A 22,879-nucleotide genomic window follows, 5' to 3' on the forward strand; every position below is an offset into this window, starting at 1 on the left:
AACCAAATAAACTATATGAAATCAAAAATTCGGTGCTTAAACGAGATAATTTTTATAAAGCGAGGTCATCTTATAAAATAGTTGACTTGGTAATTGGTTTCCCCCCACTCCACTCTTTAATCTAGAAAAATATTTTGGACAATCTAATATTTTTAAATTTTTTTTTTGCGCTAGTAAAAGTTTATGTTGACAATTATGTATCATTTCTAAACCGTATAACAAAATACAATAGTTCTCAATTTTGATCTTTATCACTGTTTATCGCTATCTTGTTACTGATGTAACTATGACAATGGTGCTATGTAACTATAAATCGTAATTTTTTTTTGTTAATAGTTTTTGCAAAAGACTAATAAATTTTTCTAAAATAAATAATCAACTTAAATATTTATAGTAATAAAGTCTTAACTTCAAAATTAAGGAAATAAATCAAGTAAGCTTATTTATTAAATTACAATACAATCTTTTAATGACTAATCAAGATTTGTCATTAAAATAGAATTTTATCAGTCAGTATTATTGTAAGGAATTTGTAAGTGTTCAGTCATATATGAAAGAACTTTGTATAGTAGACATTATGGGTTTTATTTGGTTTTTTAGATAAGTGACTTCATAACGATTTCAGTAAGTCCATTTTTCTGAACTATTGTCAAAATTGTAATTAAAAAATGTTTACGCATTAATAAAGTTTTTTTTTTTTTTTTTTGTTATCACTATTGATATAAATATTCTTTCCTAAAGTTATAATCTAATAATAGTTTGCAGTTTACTTAAGTAAGAAATTATAATGAATCAGTCTGCAGTTTAGTTTAAAATGTTTGGTGCAACAAATTCTGAATGATTTATCAGTTTGGGTTAGTTTTATTAACAATGAGTGTCGCTGTTGGTTGATTTATATATTTGTGCATTTTTGTTGTTTGATTGGATAATTCAAAGAGAGTTTATTTGTATACTTTATGTCGTCAATTTATATGCAATAATTTGTTAGCATTTTCCTTCTCGATGCTCGTAAATTGCTATGTAGAGTGGGTTGTACTAGCAAAATTTGTCGTTTGATAAAACTGATAGTTCATACAAGTTTTTTTCTAAACTTTTAAGTATTATTTACGTTTTATTTACCGTAGACTCATTACTAGGCCTTATCTTTCATTGCTCATTGAATCGCTGACCTATCGTATTCAGGATGGTAAAAAAATTCTTTCAAGAAAATTATCAACAGAAAAATCAAAAGAATAAGCAAAAAAAAAATTCCTATATAAAAAACATCATTTTTAACATAAAAAGCATTTTTTTAAACAATAAAAATTAAAAATATAAATAAAAGATAATGATTTTATTAGTTATCCTTGGAAACCAACGCACAGTGAATCGTTTCATACAATATAGCTGGACAAAAATATTTTGTTCACGAATTCCATTGTTCTAGTCTTGAAAGGTTGAAATAAATAATGTTTTGTTGTTTTATTGAATAATTTCTTTGGTTTTAATAACTTTTTTTTTTGCGGAGGATAGGCGGAAAACCACAAATATTTTTGAGTCATTGTAAGTAACAGATTGTGTTTCACAATAAATTTAAAGTCACCAATAGTACACAGTGTTGGAAGAAGTTTAGATATTTCTTTTAAAACTTTGTCAGTTTCCATTACAGTAAATTCCTGTGTTTCTTTTGAAAATGTGAACTTAATTGGTCGGCAATAAAGAGTTGACGATGGCCGAGGATTTTGCCAAATAATAGTATTAGAGTCATCACTCAATCTCAACGGGACAAACGCAAACACAAACAGAAACTTATTATTAGCATCGGAGTTCTCAAATCTTTGTTTATAGGTACTGTGGCCAGAACTTCTGTCACATCCCCATTTGCTTATTAATGTAAGCGACAAATTAGAGGCTGCAATTCTGGGAAATTGACTTAGTGTTTCAATTAAACGTTTATTCAATATTATTTTTATTCAACATGGCCTAAAGTTTAATTTCAGCTCGTGTTTCTGAGATAGAAATAAATTCTTCTGGATGGTAATACAACCTTTTGGATATACATAATTTATAGTAAGACGGATACACTTCATGCCCTGCTTTTATTGACCACTTTCTTGTTTGTTTATAAGAGTGACTGTTACACTTGGAATCTACATAATAAGCAAGAACCTCATCGCTACTTAACTGCCTGCTACCACAAATAACATCAGTAAATTTTCTTTTGCATTAAGGTTTCTGTACTTTTTATAATAGAAGTATCTGCGTTCCTTTGACCCGACAAACGATGTGCTATTTCAGTAGTTGTTGTTAATTCATTGGCACTCCGCGATTGCAATAAGACGTCTACGTCTTTTGGTTTTTAAAGATGAGTCTTCAAAGTTTTTCTTTAGCCGACTTTGAGGCCGACTTTCTTCAGATGTTTTGGAAGCACAGGAGCGATGAAAATTTATTTTAAATTCTAAATTATTGCCCTCTAATCAACTTTTATTTTTATTAAAAAAATGATCCATATTTCTCTTGGCCGCATTCCACTTTTGAGCAAATCTAGCGGATATGCTTGCCTTTTTTAACTGTATTTTTTTTTTTTTTTCGAGTGACTAGTAACATCTTCTGTAGTAGAGTCTTTCAAAATAAAGTCACGCAAAAAAGAATTTCGTTCTTCCTTTGTATGTTTTTGCCATTCTTCAAATAACTCCAACTTTGTAATACACTTGGTCTGAAAAATACACTCCGTCTGAAAAAAGTTAAATAAAAATGAAACGGGCAGACGCGGGCAGCGAAATTTTTATATTTAGACACCTCATTGTTGTTGTTATAATATATAAAAAAAATTAGCCTGGATAAAATTAGTTTAAGGCTTTTAAATTTAAAAAACGAAAAAGAAATTGCAATTTTAACAGAAATTGCAGTTTTTTTTAAATCTACAGAATATCATTTATGCCAATTATTTTAAATAAGTTTTCGACAAAATACAAAGTTCATACCCTCTAATGTAAAATTCATCACAGCAGAGTTAATTATCATTCACAATAAATTAGTTATACGTTATTGTTACACAGCAAAATTGCAGCTATTTTTTTTTACAAAACTATGTTTATCTTTAAATGACATTTGAGCGCTTATGATTTAACACTTATAAATGCGTGCACTAATTAATATTTTGAAATTTTCTCTAGGGAGTATTCAGTAATATCATGGGAATATCTACTAATTGATTCCTTGAATTGACTTTTGTCCAGCTAGATTGTATGAGTCGATTCACTGTGCAACGCATAGAATTTTTTGCAGTGTGTTAAAAAAAGTTGATTTTAAAATAATCTATTGTAAACCTTGTTTACTTTACTTTCAAAATTTTAAAACAACTGTTTTCAGGTTTTGATCAATTCATAAGTTTTTTTTAACACTCTTTACAATAAAATACTAAAATTATTTCTATCTCTTATAATTTAGACGCTATTAAGCAGACAACAGTTATTTAGCAGACAACAAATCGCTCCGAAGAAGACTACTGCATTAGATACACCAGTATACTCATTTAGTGGAATAAAAAAATTAGAAAAATTTATTATAATAAAAAATTGGATAACATACAAATTGTGAAATTATCGAAACCTATGCTCAAAATCTGAGTTTAAAAACAACGTTTTCATATCACAAGGGGAGGGGGAATTATTTATTATAAGAGATAAGGATAACATCACGTCATCACGATCTTCTCATATAAATTTATTCAAACAAACCTAAAGAAATATACAAAGAGAAATAGGAAAAACTAAAAATTAATCATAATAATTTAAAAAAATCTAAAATATTATCAGATTTTAAAAATTTCTTTTTTTGTTTGAGTTCTAAATGAACTTAATGACTTCACCATACGTTTTTATTCGTTTGACAGGCGTTCCATATATTAGGTCATCGATATGCAATATAATTTTCTGACAGTGATACAATTCCGAGGCAATCTAAAAGTGATGTTTTCATTTTATGATTTAAAAGATTATACTTTTATTAAAGGTTGTTGGTAAGAGGCTGTTTCAAAATCTATATATAAAAACTAGATGCTGATAGATATTTACTTCAAACACGTCCATTTTCATATCTTTCATAAAAGGTTTCTGCAAGCGTGTTTTTGTAGTCTGTAGATTTTATTAAGTTAAGTTTTGTTTTCTTACGTACTTGCCCATTAGATACCTATATTGGCAAAGTTGATGTAGCATGCTACCGCAACTTTGCTGTTATCACTGCAAGCAGTGAACTAGGTCAAAAAAATACATCACCCGGTGAAACATTTTTATATCAGTTTAAATATAATTTTTAATTAAAAAAAAAGCTTCGTTTCACAAAGTAGCAAACGTCAAAGCAACATCGTATTGGCGATATGGCAACGCCGTATTAAGTTGAGGTGACGCCTCGCACTAACTTAATATAATGCAATAACATGGTAGTTAACAACGTTGAAAAAAAACGTAATAACTGACCAATCAATCTAGTATAGCGATTAAAGTTGTTAATTTAAATTTTTATGAGAGATATAGAATTCCTTACGCAAAAAATCCGATGTTTGACATATTGCGCTTGTTGGTTGGTTATATAGTAAAAACTTAGCTTATTTTTGTTAAAAAAAAAGATAATTTTTAGTTGATTAGCTAACATTGTATAAAATTTTTCTTTTCAACCATATAGTCCTAAGATTTCAACCATAAGAGTCCTAAAATTTTCTTCCTCCTACAAACGTTGGACAGCTCCGTTGGTCACTTTTTGCGACCATTGTGTCGCATAAACAAAATATTTTTACTGGCTTTTCAACCATATACAACATGATATAGTTTTAATAACGAAAAATAGTTAAAAAATTGATTTTATTGATCGTGAGTTAAGAAATTTACTTAATTACATCCATAGCGACCAAATTTGTTATTGGTATATTTATCTAAGAACTAAGTTTTCAATAGTTGTTTTTATTTTTGAGTTTGTATAATTACTAAAAGTTTAAAAGAAAAAACAAAGTTGTAAATTTGATAATGTTGTTTAGTTAAAATGAATGTATGAAATTTATAATTAATATATTGTTTTTAAACTTTGAAGCTTGATTTCTCAATAGTATTTTTTTGTCTGACTGCGAACAGCAAATCATTCATATCTTTTTAACCAGATATGCAATTAACTTCAAATTTTCAGGGTTGTTTCTTTATAGATAGAACTGCAATACCTTACTAGAACTAACCTTAAACATGTTTTCATTTAAAAATATTTATATTTTACCTAAGGTCTTTGCATCGATAATATCCTTTAAAATTAAAAGAGCTGCCATTTTAAAAATAATTGTTATTTAAAGTTTTTCTAGTAAGGTTTTGTTTAGTAAGTTTTAGCTTGTAATGTTATAAAAAAGCTGAGAAAATCTAATTGTTTTTTTTATTGATTTTTCTGCATTTAATTCTGAATCAGCTTAAGAAAGGTAAATAAATTTTTACTTCAGCCTTTTAAATTAAGCATTATTTAGCCTAGCTACTAGTTTTGGTATGCAGAAAAAGTTAGAACTTAAAAAAAAAAATTTTTATCATCTAACCACCTAGGTGGTTATATGTCATAAATAACATAAATAATTTTAAGGTACAGTAAAAGATTCATTTTGAGTAAAAACTGAAGAGCATATCTCCGACTGAGAAAGAGATTTTTCAAAACATAACAAACGCGTTGTAGTATAAACGTTTAATATAATTTTATAAGATTCAGAGTGCTCAGATAAAGTGTTTTTTAATATAAATTTTATTTATATATCTACATTTTAATATTTTACATTTACGAGTGCAGTCTCTTTTTCACGGAACGTTTCGTGATAAGTTATATACTTTGGCTATTGGTTAAAACTGACAAACCGGATAAAAGCAGGTAACCAATTAAAAGCAGGTAACCAATTAAACCGGATAAAAGCAGATAACCAACTAAACCGGATAAAAGCCGGTAACCAATTAAAATAAGTTAGACAATTAAAGTTGTTAAATTTTAATTAAGAAACAAATTTTTGACAAAAAAAAAAAAGATTTAAATCTTTTCTTTATTTTTGAAAACATAGATAATTGTTAATTTAAAATGTTTTAAAAATGAAATGTGATCAGAATTATCAACCGACCAGTTAGAATTATCAACCAGTTAGAATTATCAACCGGATAGGTGTAATCTAAATTTTTTATACCAAAAATAAATTCTTTTTACTAAATGGATGCATTTTGATGTTTTTTTTTGTTCCCAAATATGGTTTCTAAAAAAAGTTTACTGACATTTATATCCAGTAAAAAAAATTAGTTAAAAATTAGTATAAACTCATATTATTTAATATTGGTTTTGAATTATAGAATATACACACTGCTGTAAAAAAAGGTTGCAAAAAATGTTGTAAACGTTGTATACGTTGTAGACTGGTTCATTTGTATAAATAACTATTTTTATAAGTTTCGAATAAGATTTCTACCCTTCAATCAACAAAAATTGTTTAAATAATACAACTAAATTTGCATTATTGTATTTTTGAAATTTTTTTTTTAATTCTTAGTTAGTATTATGTGAATGATCATTGCTACCTAGGCATGAAACTATTAGTACCATACTTCATACTTTTTAGGAATGATGATTTATTTTTGTTGCATTGTATATTTTTCTCTAAGTACATCAACTTCAGATTTATTCGATAATGTTTATTACCCTGGAAGAATACTAGATTCGTTTTCAATTGATGACAATATTAAGATACCTGTTTTCCATAGAACTTACAGCAGGATCGAGAGGAAGACAAAATTTACCGGAACATTTAACATTTCTGGTTTTACATCATATGATCAAGATTCTTATGTTCATGGTTCTCAAACAAAACAAACTGACGAATCTAAGTATTTGTCGTGGGAAACTGTTGCAGCAAAAACTGGTAAACGCGTTGCAACTTATGTAAATGTTGATAAAACTACAGAATCTTATCATCTAGAAAGATTATTTAAACGTAAAAAAAGAAATGTTCGCGAACGCATAAGAAAAAATATATTCGGACGCGACGATCGCTTGTATGTTCCTTTAAACGAAAAAGTTGGATTAGTTGAACCATACAGTTACACTGTTCGCATATCAACGGGATGCTCTGGAATAGCAATATCACCGCAGCACATACTCACAGCAGCCCACTGCGTTCACGATCAAAAAGATTATATTAAAGAATCCAAGGAGATTCAGGTGGGTTTCTTAAACGAATTAAATAATGTTTCATGGATAGATGTCAAATCAATTATAGTATCTAAAGGATGGATAATTGGAGGTGTTACTAACGGACCGTTTTACGACTACGCTTTGCTCACTTTAACTAAAAAGCACGGACGTTCTTACATAGAGTTAACGGTGAGTGAAAATGATCAACATGGTGTTGGAGAAAGGATTTCTTTTAATGGGTTCGATGATGACAAGCCAGAAAGTTCATTGTGGACCAGGTAATCTTAACTTAATTTTTAAACTTTTCGCATCAAAAGTAGATAAGGAGTAAACAAACCAATAACATTATTGGATGGTTATTAGAGGTTAAAAAAAGCAGGATAGGGAGAGAGGGGAAAGAGTTATAAAAAAAGGGGAAATAAGAACTTTTTGATGATATTAATAAACGGTGAATGGTGTTGTAATAAATGAGGGGAGGACGGTCTTTTTGAAAATGTTCTAAAAGGAGAAAAGGGGTCTTAATATATACGTTAATATACGTTAAATGCTCTCAAGAAAGGTTTAATTCAAACTCAATCATCATTTTTAATGCATAATAAGACAACTTTTTTTTAAATAAAAAACTATACTAAGGTAAGGGGAAAAAATCTAAACTAAAAAAAAACTGAAGGTTGTCTTTAACATGCCTTTGTTTAAACATTTATCTATTTATATATATTTATTAAAAAGGTGTTAAAAAAAAAAAATCATTGTTCATCAGATTAAGAGTGTTGTTTTGATTTCACTCTTTTTATCAGCAGCACTTTGGTTCTCTTTTTTACTTGTTTTCTTTCAGTTCAAGTTTGATTTGGATTTGAATAGACTAAAGTATAGTTGACTGTAAAGTATTGCTTTATAACAGCAGTGACATGAGGTAACAACTTGCTTTAGGTATAACCGTCTTTACCTTTGCCTTGTTTTTTTTAATTGCTGACAACAAAATCCAATGCGCTTTTGAAAATGTCCTATACAATCCAGTCTAGTTACTGCAGTATCCTTTATGTGCTTTTGACTGTATCATAGATTTTTTTATCATCATAACAAAAGTATTCTGTGTATTTTAAGTTACTATTCTTCACTAAATTTATATTCGTCGATAAATTTTAAAATTTGTACAATAATCTCTTAGCGTTTAAAAATAATGGCCATATAAAGTTTAAATCCCCATTAATTTGTAGGAGTTAAAAATTTTATTAAGCTTTAATTTTTGAACGTTGAAAGATTATTTTGTTTTATAAAATTTAAAATTTACCAATCAATGTTGCTCTCACGGGGTAGGTTTGGCAAAGATTTAGAGCTTTATTGTTCGAAGACACCAATCATCGCAATTTTGAACTATATATTCCTAATTTATATCAAAAACTCCATTATCTATTATCTCATTAGTCTCTAAGTTCTTGAACAGCTTCATGCATATTTTTATTAGCAACTGTTTGTGTTGTGGTTATCAATTTCTGAACAATAAGATTGTAGCTTTTTAAACAAAGTTCTTTTAGCCTATTCATAACCATAGTAAATCGATGTAGATCAGTTTGACCCTGACCTAGTTTTTTCATGGCATTTACTTTTCTTTTATAAATGTTATAGCATGCTACATTTTTAATGTGTTAAAATTTAAGTTAAAACCATACGTTTAATGCAAGACTTTTCATTCTCGTCTAACGGCACCAGAGGTAATTAACATTCTGAACATCCATGTTTTTCAAATATGGAGGCAAATGTACATTATGTACATTAATTAGCTATAGCCAATTATGTGTATAGTTTAATTTGCACATTCTAACACCTCGTGCAATATCTGTCCCGCTTACTCTATGCTATCTTTCTAACTCGACTTCTTCTGACTTTCACTCTAACTTACTTTGTTCTTCTTAAATTCACTTACTCTTGGTCAGCGATGCTGGTGATAACGCTCATTGGTGAGCTGAACTTGTCTTCGCTGGCCTGGGTATGTGGCCTCTATATGGCAATTAGCCGGAGGAGGATAAACCACAATACCCAAATATGGAGGCAAATATTTTCATAAAATAAACTTGAAACCACTTTTACTTGGTACTATATTACAAGACCGTAGACAACTTTTTTTGATGTTTGAGCTAAGCATCTTTGAAACATGAAGAAAAATCGATATTTAAGTATGTTCTTATATATGAGGAATGAGGATGCTATGCAAAAAATTGCGATGATTGAAGACTGGGAACAACAAAAACCCTAAAACGTTAGCCCCCCAGCCCCAAATAGGAGGGCAATGAGTCAAGTTTGCTATTTATTTTCAATCTTAAACTTAATATGACCTAATAAAGTTTACAGCCCCTTCAACTTGAGGTTGATTAACCCTTCTGATGTTTTTTTACTTTTTCTAACTAAAAATATTTTATAAGAAGTCATTTACTAAAATTTGCTCCACGTAATAAATACATTAATGATACGAAGAGATTTTTTAGAGCGAAAAAAATTATTGAGGTATAGGGTATTTTTGGATTGGAAAACACATCCGGAGATTTTCTATTCTTTATTTTCTTTCTTTTCCGTTTATTCTTCAACATTTAAATGTTTTCAACGCATGTAAGTGCAAAATGAGGTTTTGTGTGAGTTGGGTTTGAAATCTTCTTTGGAGAAGGAACGATTGTTCTTAGTAACGGAAAATTTTCTTATCCAGAAAAAATAGAAAATAATGTTAAACTTAATGAAGCAATAATTTTATAATCACTTTCATGAATATTGTTAAAATTATTTTTATCTTGTTGTGGGTTATTAATGAAACTATAATAAATTAATCTTAAAGAATAAAAGGCTGTAACAAATACAGTACTGATACTAATTCAAACGGAAAAAGATAAAAAATTTGAAAATAATGCTACTTCAACAATTAAATCTTTAGAATAAAATCCTGATAAAAATGGTAATCCTAACAATGCTATAGACCCTATAATTATAAAAATAAATATTAAAGGTAGAAATTTTTTTAAAGCACCATATTTTCTCATGTCTTGTTCATCATTTATAGCATGAATTATTGACCTTGCACTAAGAAATAATAATGCTTTAAAAAATCCATGGTTTATTAAATGAAATAAACTTAAATCATAAAAAGAAGATCCACAAATCATAATCATATAACCTAATTGACTACAAGTAGAATATGCTATTACTTTATTTAAATCATTTTGAAACATTCCTATAGTTGCTGAGAAAAAAGAAGTTAAACTTCCTATAATAATTATTAAAATTAATATAGTGGATGAAAGTTCAAATACAGGTGACTTTCTAATAATTAAAAATACTCAAGCTGTAACCATTGTAGCTGCATGAATTAAGGCTGAAACTGGAGTAGATCCTTCCATTGCGTCAAGTAATCATATCCTAATTGAGCAGATTTTCCTATTACACCTATTAAAATGAAAAATAATGGAATATAAAGAATAGGAAAATTATTGGTAATGGAAATTTTAAATATGTCATTGAATTCAAAAGACCCAGTAAAAATTCATGAATATATTATTCTAATCAATAACCCAATGTTTCCCAATTTATTTATAATCGTTGCTTTTGTTGCCGATTTGTTAGCTTGTATTCTGGTGAACCAAAAATTAATCAATAAATATGAACATAATCCTACTCCTTCTCATCCTATAAAATGTTGAATTAAGTTTGAACTTGATATTAACACTATCATAAAAAAAGTACATAAAGATAAATAAGATATGAATCTTGGTAAATGAGGATATTTTCATATAGGAATAAGAAAATAAACGAACAAAAAATGAAACAGTAATTACTAAAACAAACATATTAGTAGTAATTAAATCAAATTTTAGATTAAATGAATTATTTAACAGTCCTAGATTAAATCAATTTAATAGGCTATAGTATAAAAAATTGTTAAAATTAATTTCATAGAAAACAGTTCAAGAATTTATAAGTGTTGCAATAATAATAATAATAATAAAAGAGATTAATTTAAAAAACCCACATAATATACTATTAAATAAAGGTAAAATAATTATAATTAAAATCATATTATAATTTTAATAAATAAGTTATAAAAGAAATAAAAAATTTAGGATTTAATAAATAGAACATTGTATAATACAATGTAAAACCTAGATAAATAGAATTCAAATATAAGTTATTTTTGTTTAAAAAAATAATGTTATTTCAATAAATGTAAAAAATTATTTTGGAATAAAAGTATTTTTACTATTCTTAAATAAAAACCTATTCATATACAAGTAATTAATAAACATAAACACCCTGCTATAGTATAATTATAATTTATTAAAGCAGAAATAAGAATAAATTTATTTAAGAATCCTATAAAAGGAGGAATTCCTGCTATAGAGAAAGTTGTAATAACTAAAACAATTGTTAAATTGTTCTGTAGTGGTACCTGTAAGTTCTGTAGTGGTTCTGTAAGCATTAAATTGTTCTGTAGTGGTACAGTATGTGTGATCATCATTAAAGTCACCAACAACAAAAACATTGACTGATGTATAAAGAAAAAAGGTTAAGTTAATTTGATCAAAAATAACATTGAAAAGAGTGCAGCCTTGAGATAAAGGAGAGCAATATAGAACAAAGAGAAAGGTGATAGAGCGAAAGCACTTAAAAGAATAGTGTGTGCATTCAAACCTAACTTCCCGACAAATGGGTGAATTCTTACGAATGTAAATGCCCAGGCCAAGTATGTAACTATTGAAGTCTTTACAAACTAAAGGAAGGTAATCATCAACACTAAGATCACAAGATGAGACACCTGAACTCAAATTATTCTCATAAAAATTAAGTAGATCTTGTAAAAGTTGCAAGAGATTAAACAGAAGAAAACTTACTTCGAAGACTTCTACCCAAATTTGAAGTTCCATTATATAAAAAGAAAATGCTGACTAAAAATCTGAAGTGGTTGGAGCCTGATTTGATGAAGTAAAACAACCTTTATTATCGCTTACTTCTATATAATAATCTTTTACAAATTTATATTAACATAAATATAGTTTTCTTAAGATCTCCATAGCGGAGCACATTCTTACATCTTCCTTTTCTTCTTTAAATGTTCTACCACTTCTGTAGTTCTACCACTTCGGTAAAAATTTCTTGAAAATAATAAATTTTTTATAAACAGAAGGTATTGGATTCGAACCAATAATAATAATTTTGAAGACTATTTGATCTACTTAATCAACTTTATTAAATAACTACTTTAAATTTTTCAGATTATTTCAAAAAAATTTTATTAGTTTTTTTAATTAACTAAATAAAACTTTATTCCTTTCGTACCAAACTCTGAAGTAATTTTATAATTGCAGATAGAAACCTTCCTGTCTTGCGAAGGAATGAACTCAAATCATGTAAGATTTTAAAGGTCGAACAGATCTACCCTCAATAACTACTGCAATATTAGGATATCTTAATTCAACATAGAGGTGACAAACTTTGTTTTTGATAAGGACTCTGAAATAAAATTATCCTGTTATCCCTAAGGTAGCTTTTATTAATTAATCGTTATCTATTGTTTATTAGGATAACGGGTCATTATAGTCTACTATAGTAATTGTTAAATTGTATAATTATACAATAAATAAATTTATTATATTGCTTATTTTTGTTATTTTAAAAAAACAGTCGCCCCAACTAAGCTACCAAACTTTCTAATTTTAGTAATTTTTTTATTATTTTTTTAAAAAAAAGTTTATAGTAAAGCTCTATAGGGTCTCTTAGTCTTATAATTTTAAATAGCATCTTAACTATTATTTCAATTTAAAAATTTTTTTCTTAAGACAGTGAAAAATTCGTGTAACCATTCATTCTCTCCATCAATTAAATGACAACTAATTATGCTACTTTATTACAGTCAGGGTTACCGCCATCTTTAACAGCTTGAATAGCCAGTTGGAGGTTGGTATCATTTAATTATCATTTGTATATCAATTGGATTAATTATCATTTGGATATCATTTTTGAATATCAATTGGAGGTTGGTATAGGATTTCTTTTTCTCAGGGAGATACTTGCGTACCATCTGGACATAGATAATATAAAACGAGTTTTAGATTTTGGCACATCGGGTAAAAATGCAAAAAGTATTTTATTCTATCCTTTTAAATATCGATGCTTGCATTTTATAATGGCGTATTTTAAACATGGTAATCAGTAGAGCATGACAGTTAACTGTTAAACGGTTAATTTTTAGGTTAATCATGTTAAAGGTTAAGGTTAACCTTTAAAAATTATAAGGTTAATTTTAAGGGTTAAGGTTAACCTTTAAAAATTTAAGGTTAGTTTTAAGGGTTAAGGTTAACCTTTAAAAAGTTAAGGTTAATTTTAAAGGTTAAGGTTAACCTTTAAAATTTTAAGGTTAATTTTAAAGGTTAAGGTTAATCTTTAAAATTTTAAGGTTAATTTTAAAGGTTAAGGTTAACCTTTAAAATTTTAAGGTTAATTTTAAAGGTTAAGGTTAACCTTTTAAATTTTAAGGTTAATTTTTACAGTTAACCTTAACCTTTAAAAGTTTAAGATTAATTTTAACAGTTAACCTTAACCCTTAAATTTGTTTATATTGTCACGGATTAATGCCCTTTTCTCAAAATATCTTCTTAGTTCCTAAGAATTTTAGGTTTAAAATTTTTATGCTCTTTATATAAATGTAAAAGGTTATTAATTACACTTAAAAGTTCATAACATGTAAAAGTGTAAAGGATATTGGTTACATAGTAATTAGAGCATAATCTTATGGATAGTGCTCTAACTGCTAGGCATAAGCCCCATCGCCAAGCTTTTGTAAAGCTATTCGTCAAGGCTATCCTTTGTGATGGAGGTTGTTTTTTTTTTTTTTTTTTTTTTTTTTTTTTTTTTATAACATGTTTTATTTTATTGGATATCTTATCTTATTCATTCTCATTCTCTTCAAATCCAGGCCATGTGATATTGTTCATTTCTTTCATGTTCTCTTTCATGAAAACAAGCATTTCAATGTTGTCAATGCTAAGGCAAGTTCTTCGTTCTGTCAATATATTTCCAGCTGTTGAAAACACTCTTTCTGATGTAGAAGATGATGCTGGGATGCACAACATCTTCCTGGCTAGTCTGGTTAGATATGGAAATTGATTTTGCTGGTTATTCCAATATTGAAGGATATTTGAATCTTTGTGTACACAGCCTTCTTCAACATATAACGTTACTTCATTTTGTGCCTCCTTAAAAGAGTCATCTTTAGAATTTTGTCTTTTTTGCTGTTTCCCATAAAGTTTTTTATTTGCCTGTTCCCGAACATCTTCCTGTTCATCTTCTTCAGAATCCGGTAGTGTTGGTGAGGAGATTTCATTACTAGTAGGACTTTCTGAGCCATCTCGCTTTTTCATATCAATTATGGCTTGGACAGCAGTTACCTTAATCAATTCATACTTCTCAGGATCTGCAAAATTGATAACAGAGCCCTTATAACGAGGATCAAGAAAATGACACATTACATATTCTGGTGTTTCAATACCAGAATTTGGAAATCGGGCATCTAATCCTTCAACAAGCTTCTCTGAAATCTCACTGACACAAGTAAGAGTACTTTGGTTACCAAAGAATACTAACTTTCTCCTAACATTGACTAGTTGCATAAACACCAAGTTCATAGTTGGTTCTTTGTCAGAACTAAGTGCTCTAGACATTTTTTCAAGAGGTTCAAGACAGTTCAAAACACCCTTCATGATAAGAATTTCATCCAGGCTTGGCAAGAAACCTTCAATGACTGTAGATGTTTCAGCCATTTTAGCAATGCAACCTTCAAGATCAATAATTGACTGCAACATCTTCAGATCTGAATTCCATCTTGTTGAAACATTCTGTACCAGTTTAGTTCGTGACTGCTTAAAATCAAGAGCTATTTTCCTCAAGATACTGGAATTTTTGGGAGAATGATTGAAGTGGCCAACCAATTTAGATAGTTTAGAAGAAAGTTCTTTCCAGGCAGGAACAGCTTTTAAAGCATCAGTGACAATCAAATGAATCTGATGATCAGCACACCACAAGTTGTCATTTATCGATGGTAATTGGCTAGCTTTGCCGAGGCGCATAGCTTTCAAAACATTAGTACCTCCATCTGTTGTTGCCCATGTGTGGGTTTTCTGTTCCAATTTCAATTCTTTGATCAATGAGTCAAGTTTTTCCAAGATTATTTCACCCGTATGTTTTTCTCCGAAATAATCAAGTTTGACAAGAAGACGTTTAAGCTCAAACCGGTTATTGATAAAATGAAGAGTTAAAGATTGGAATGAAAGATTATTATACTGAGTAGTCCAGATGTCTGTTGTAAAAGCAGCACCATCAAGATAGGGCCTTTCATCATTCACAATTTTTGAGATGTGGTCCTGAACAAATTGATATAATTTTGGAATTCTTAAACGGGACAAGGAAGTTGATGAGATAGGGTTATATTTTCCCTTTGTTGTCAGTGACAATATTGTCCGAAATCCTTCACTATCAACTATCTTAAATGACAACTGTTCCCTTATGATCCAATTAGTTATTTCTGTAACTATTTGCACATTTTCAGGATGGTCTTTGGGCCATTGACTTACAACACGAGCTGTTCTTGGTGTTTTTGGAGTTTTCTGAGTATTTGTTGATCGATGAGGTAATATTGATGATCCAGGAGTCATTACTAAACGAGCACGTTTACGACAATGAATGAAGTCTTCATCATTATCACTTTCACTATCATTGTGTCTCTTTGCTCCATTGGAATTTAACACTGCTTGAGAATCAGTTCTTTGCTCGAATTCAATTAAACTTTGAGGATGTCTCTTAAGATGATTCCCTATACCTGATGTTGAGCCATTCTTTGAAACAAGGATCGCGCCACACTCATTACACTTAGCATGAGAATCATCAGTTTTTGTAAAAAAGTCCCAAATCATTGATTTTTTTGGCATGATGATTGATGATGATGAAACTGAAAGTAATAAAAGAAATTAATAGCTAGAAAGCAATTAAATAATATTTGCAAGTAAAAAAGATTATCTGTTTGACGGGAGGGGGGAGGACTAGGTTGTAAATTCCCTATTTGTAGTTTCGTGAAACTGTTGACACAGTTTAAAAATTTTATATTCTGTATAAAAATTTTTAAAAGTTCATAAAACTGTTACATGTTAACAAATAGCTATTGCAAATAATCAAGAATATTATAAGTAACCAAAATACTTTTGGATCTCTGAAATATATGGTATATTTTCTAAATGAATTGAATTTGAAGTTTGTTGAAGTTGAATATACCGTAGATTTCCCTAATTCCGAACAGTCCCTAATTCCGAACAGCTTTAGTTCACTTATTTTTACATCTTTTATTTTTGTAGAATTTTTAAATGGAAAACTGATTAATAAATTAGAAGACTAGGGTAATGAGAATATCAAAAAATATTTTCAAAATATATATTGATACCATTAAACTTTTTAATTGCAAGCAAAACACTTTTTAAAACCCTGAAAAACCAACAATATAAAACCGACTTAAAAAAAAAAAGACAATTTAAATTGCGTACCGTTCGATGTAGAATTTGATGGTGAATATTTATCTGAAAAAAAAAGTCAAAAATTAGCAATACTTTGTAAGATATCTTAAAAACAGTACATTTTCTGCATAATTAAAACGTTTCCCAAATTCCGAACAGATTATGGAATGCACATTTTTTGCAAAAGTTAGCGTTTTTACGCGCTAGTAATTAACAACAACATTTAACAATAGTACTTTAACGTCATTAACTTAGAAACTCACAAACGCTTTTAACCTTTTTAATAAAAAGTTTTTATTGAATTTCTAAACGCCTTGTTTGTCTTAACGTTTGTTAATGAAAAAATGTCAAAAGTTAACAAAACGAAGATCGTGAAGGAAAAATTCAACTTTGTATTGAAGCTATTAATAATAAGAAGATGTCATATTCAAAAACCACTTCATTCTATAACATTCTTAAAACTACTATTTTTTGCAGATTAAAAGGAATAAATGGAGCTGCAGGTGTTGGTAGGCAATACGCATTAGGCCAAGTAACGGAGACGCTTATAGTTAAACTTGCAGTTTATGAGTGACATTGGCTTCAGCTTAAAAAGAAATGATATTTTAACCATGGTCGAAAACTATTTGAAGGAATCTAAACAAAATTATTTATTCAAGAACGGTAAACCTACTTGAAAGTGGTACGATAGTTTCATGAAAAAATATGCGAAAAATATCTGTGAAAGAAAACTAGATGAAAAAGAACCCAGAAAAGTTATTAAAGAAAAAAAAAATTGGACTCAGTAATTCTCAAAGAACAAAAATTAAAAAAAAAAGAAGAAAAAAACCTTCTAAAACTTAAAAAACCCCGAAAACGGTCTCAGAAATATAACAAAACAACAAAGATGTCTACTAGTCAAAATATTGAGTGTCTTCCTGCCGCCGGCTGTAATCCCTACCATATCAATCGTCTTTGTATTTCTTGCGGAAGCCTTTGGGACGAAACTACAAGCAGCAAATGGGTTGCATGTGAAAAGTGTTCTAACTGGCCGTGTATTCCTTGTATTATCAACTATCACGAAACAATTGAATTCGTGTGCAAGGAGTGTGAATAACTTTTATTAGTTTTAATTTTTGTAGCTTGGCGCCTTAAAACAATATTTTTTGAATACAACAACTTTTTCATTATAGTTTTTTTAAAAACTATTAAATTTGTACAGCACAGCTAGGGTTGCCACCTCCAAATAAATAAGTATTCATTTGGAGATAGCAACCGTAGTTGTACTGTACAGATTTGATAATTTACAGATAATAGAAAAATATAGATGTATTGCTGCGATACTATTTAATTAAAACTAACTGTGATACTATTTAATGGCGAAGAATAATGGCGTGGTTATAATAATGAAAGGTTATAAAATAATAATTTTCAGTGAGCAAAATTAAGGGGTTACTGAACAATGTTTCAGTCTTTGAATTACTGCCATTTCAAAATACAACTGCCTAAAGGTTAAAATTGCATTGCTAAATGATAAAAAATCACTACAAGCTTCCTATTTGATTAATGGGGGAGCCTTCTTTAAGGCTGCAACCAACCTGATACTAATAACTGAGATTTCTTCTGACTAACGACGGTTAACTACTTGACTTTTTAAATTTCAAAATTAACAATATTTTTACAATAAATATACTTGTTGCTTAATATGGTTCGATTCAGTTTAGATTCCAGTTTATTTATTTAAAAAAATTAATATAAAATTCAAAAAGCAAGCGGAGTTATTCAACTTTAAGTACGATTTTGTTCGGAATTAGGGAAATCTACGGTATATATATGTAGAACTTTTCAACACAATTAGTAAACAAGCACTGATTGTAAAAGTGAAAAGAGAAAAACTCTCTCTTACAGATAATTAAATTAAATTCATTTAACTTCTCTCTTCTAGATAGATGCCAAATAAATAAAAAAAAAGGGGGGGGGGGTTAAACACCACCTCTGCATGAGACTTTGTCGTCTTTAAACTGCAACACTGTTTCTAGTTTATACACTTTAAAAAAAATTCATATTTGGTTAACCGTACAAAAAGTTATTTTGTATGGTTAACCGAATACTTCGGTTAATTTTCTAAGGTTAATTTTAAAGGTTAAGGTTAACCTTTAAAAATTCAAGGTTAATTTTAAAGGTTAAGGTTAACCTTTAAAATTATAAGGTTATTTTTAAGGGTTAAGGTTAACCTTTAAAAACTTAAGGTTAATTTTAAGTGTTAAGGTTAACCTTTAAAATTTTAAGGTTAATTTTAAGGGTTAAGGTTAACCTTTAAAATTTTAAGGTTAATTTTAAAGTTTAAGGTTAACCTATTAACCGTTTAACGGTTAACCTTCATGCTCTAGTAATCAGTATAGTGGCTATAAAGAATCTACGATGGTGAGTATTTAATGATAAGAAATGCGAATATAAAAAAATGCATTCAATTGGAACAAATGTCATTTTTGAATACAAAATTTTAGGAGAATTTTATAAAACTTAAAAAAGTACTTTAGTTATAAATGTATATCTAAAAATTATTGATTTATTGTATCTTCAAAATACTTCTAATAAATTTTCTATAATACTATCGCCAATATGTCCAATGATTTTATAAAATTGTTTATCTGATAATAAATATTAATATCAAATATTGTTTAGAAAGTAAAAATATTGTACACATATTTTTATAAATATATAGAAGAGTGACACGATAATTTCAATCGATAAAGTTAAACAGTAAATCTCATGTAAAATTTATAACAACCAATCAAATTAGGCGGCAACTATGATTAGTTAACAGTTATAAAGTTATAATTTTAAAATAATAAATATTTTACATTATCTTAATATGGTGTTATGCCAAAATAACATCTTTTTCTTGAAATATTAAAAGTGGCGAAATCGCACCGGTCTATCCAAAAACTCACTTCCTGCCCACATAGTTAATTCTTCTTCACTGTCTGCATTTAATTCAAACTTTAAAAAGTTTGATCTACAAAATCATTGTGAAGTTTACTATTTTTATTCACACTTACTCTTATTAGATTTTTATTATTATTCGTGTTATATATTTAGTACTGTCCACCTTTTTGTAATTTGTAGGGGAGACCGGGGCTAGTTGCTCTGTTTTTGCTCTATGAGCTCTGTTGCCCCAACAATATATTTTTTTGAAAATATTAAAGTGTAGTCTTAAAGTGTATGAATTTGGGTAACTTATAAAATTTGCATTCATTTACAAAAAAAAATTCTTGGGCCTTTCCGGGCCCAAGAATTTTTTACAAGAATTTTCATTTCCTCAAAAAAAAAAAAAAATTGCGCTCACTTACCCCACCTGGGGGTAAGTTGGTGCAAACTATAAAAATGATTATTAATGTACTATTAACTGCAAAATTAATAGCAATTATTTTACTGTTAATTTTGGCAACAATTTTATTCCAAAATTTAATATTACTTTAGGCTGGTACCAAATATTAGCCAAAACAGTAGCCCACTTTTTATCCGTGAAAAAATTTTTTTTTTATTTCTTTTGTAAAAATAAATTTTTTCAATATCGTTAAAAATTAAAATAAATAATAATAACTTTATAAAAAAATATTTATTTTTTTCCATAGTAAATGCTATGAGCCAACTTATCCCATGAAAATTTTGCCAAATTACCCCGAAAGGCTTTTTTTTAATAAACAGTCTATAGATGAAAAACGGCAACTTTGAAAAACGACAACTTTAAAAAAAAGTCTGACTGGATATAGTAAACAATTGTGACTGGAACTTTTATAATAATTTTTTTTCATGCGACTAACTATTTTCTTTGTAAAGTAAAAAGGAAGCAATGTTCCAAAAGTTACGTTTTTGTCCAAAAAACGCATAAATCTTAATATCTCCCATGCGCATGCACGAATCCATACAATACTACAGCGAATGATGAAATGGTCAATTAGGAAGGTTCTGTGTAATTTTTGTCACTTTCTGATAAAAGGCTCTGAAGATAAACGCAGTTCGTCAACATACCCCTGCGGCCAACTAGCCTCGTTCTCCCCTACAACTTTCAAATCCAAAAAAATAAAATTGATAATAAAATGACTTACGATAAGAAACTGTGAAGTTGACACAGGTGGCGGTATAAACATTCTTGTAAAAAAATGTTTATATCTTTATAATATAACATAATAATAAATAAAATTTCATTATTTCTCAAGAAATTCACTTTCCAACTAGTTTAAAATAACATTACCGACAGATTGAAAAGTTTTATTTTTTTGAAAGGAATGACCTTCATAAATTGTAAAAATTGTTTGATAGAGCTAAAATTACCTCACAAATTACCAACAAAACCGATATAATTTGGGATAAAAACATTGTTTGAAGAATTCTAAATTTTAAGTTAAAAAATTTTAAAACTCATCTTTTTGAATAAAGGATTTTTTTCTTAAAAATTTTAACTAAAATGTTTCCATCTAAAAAGTAAATAAACTTTTCCATCTAAAAAATAAATAAACTTTTTTACTTTTTTATTGGCTTAGAAATTTCCTTTTTTTTTTAATTTTAAGTTTAAATAATTTTTATGTTTTTGCATATTTTACTTACATAAAACAAATAAAAACTATTTCATTATGAAACAACCAAATATTAATTTAGAACTTGCAATGTTGTTGAAGATGATCAAAACTTCCTTTATCATTATTGCGACGCCCAACCTGGATCTTCGGGATCGGGAGTATATTCATGGGTGTACGATGAAATATTGAACGACTGGAAAAGAGAACTAATAGGTGTATTCTCAGGAAATAGATGGCGCGCTTACGACGAGTTCTATATAGTTACGCAAAATTTTAACGTTGCAGTTCGATTAACTTCAAATAAATACGCCCAAATATGCAGCTGGATGGGAAAAATTGGTGAAGAAATTTGTCGCCGCTCACACAAAGATGTATAATTGAACAACTTGAAATAATGCGGAGGCTACGAGAAAATATGACTTAAGTTCTCCAAAAATTTGCACGACATGAATACTTTAAAAAAGTAGTACATTCGTTGATAAAAAATCCTTTAAGACATAAAAAGCGTACTCATCCGTCAAGTCAAAATGGTAAAAATTTATCAATTTGTTTTTAAAACGTTCTACACACACTAACTTAAATGTGAATAGTGTATAACAATCAATGGACATATTTGTGACTATTGAACAAGATTGTAACTATTAATCGTACTACGTTTGTAAACGTCATCACATAACATACGAAATGTTGTTCAGTTTAAAAAATTAACACCGTTCGTTAAAATGTGACAAGTTGACAGTTCAACTGATTGTTGAAATTAGTTGACAAGTCAGCAACAAGATTTAAATGGTTTTGAAAAGAATTTAAATGCAGACAATTATCGCATATAGTAAACATTTCAAAAAATTTCATCTTGATTAGCTCTAACCAATATGAATTTGACGACGACATAATTTTATCGACGTTATTCCAACAAACGTACTTTTTTTTTACGTATTTAAAAAAAAAGTGTTCTTTAAAGCTATTTTTTTGTCTGTTTTAAAATAACGAAAACTTAAAATATTTTTCAAGATTATATAAAACATTTAAGATATACTTTGTTCATAAACCGCTCCAATTTTTACCCAACTTACTAAAAAGCGTCTATCACTTTTTTAGTCTATATTCACTTTTTTGTAAAATAATCTTAAAAAATTAACTATCTGGTTCGATATAACATTTAGAGTTGTTTATTCTGAATCTAATGGTAATCTTTCTATTTTATTTTGCTGTAAAATAAGGAAGTTATTTTATAAAACACGATTAACACGGATCCTGATAATGCCAACCTAACTGACCCAAGAACGCCACTTATATGGGGTGATAAATCAAGGTACCCTGTCATGCAAGTTTTGAAATCTTTTAATTTTGTCCGCGGAAAATAATTTAATTTGAATGTTCAAATTAAATGTATTCTTCAGAAACTCGAAACATTTACGAATCATTAAACCTAACCGAAAATGAAAAAACAGATTCAGCTATTTTTTGGAAGAAATGGAAGTGCTTGCTAAAGGTATTATTCATGAGACTTTAGAAAGACATAAATATTTTAAACGTTTTCAAGAAGATGGTGAATGCTTTGATGATTTCTTAACCGAAGTAAAATTATTAAGTAAAAATTGCAATTTTTGT

The 22,879-nt window shown here is 28.4% G+C and overlaps 1 protein-coding gene across 2 annotated transcripts; it reads left to right on the top strand.

The window, feature by feature from the left end:
- Positions 1–475: 475 nt before the first annotated feature.
- On the top strand, positions 476–22,299 carry LOC105843825 (inactive serine protease 35). 2 transcript variants are annotated; one of them, XM_065805092.1, is made up of 3 exons: positions 476–624; positions 6,599–7,448; positions 21,348–22,299. In XM_065805092.1, exons 2-3 carry the CDS (start codon positions 6,601–6,603, stop codon positions 21,643–21,645), a joined length of 1,146 nt encoding a protein of 381 aa, XP_065661164.1. In that variant the 5' UTR covers positions 476–624; positions 6,599–6,600; the 3' UTR covers positions 21,646–22,299. The 2 variants fall into 2 exon arrangements, with proteins under 2 accessions (XP_065661164.1, XP_065661165.1); XM_065805093.1 differs by lacking the exon at positions 476–624 and having other exon boundaries at positions 6,581–7,448.
- The last annotated feature ends 580 nt before the right edge of the window (positions 22,300–22,879 follow it).

This window comes from Hydra vulgaris, chromosome 09 (genome assembly GCF_038396675.1).
Source record: "Hydra vulgaris chromosome 09, alternate assembly HydraT2T_AEP".
Classification (NCBI taxonomy): Eukaryota; Metazoa; Cnidaria; class Hydrozoa; order Anthoathecata; family Hydridae; genus Hydra; species Hydra vulgaris.

What these genes read in the sequence shown, in the direction of transcription:
- LOC105843825 (XM_065805092.1), top strand. Translation starts at nt 6,601, where the DNA reads ATGATGATTTATTTTTGTTGCATTGTATATTTTTCTCTAAGTACATCA. An exon ending in GAAAGTTCATTGTGGACCAG is followed by an intron (nt 7,449 to 21,347) that starts GTAATCTTAACT and finishes ATATTAATTTAG; the next exon opens with AACTTGCAATGTTGTTGAAG.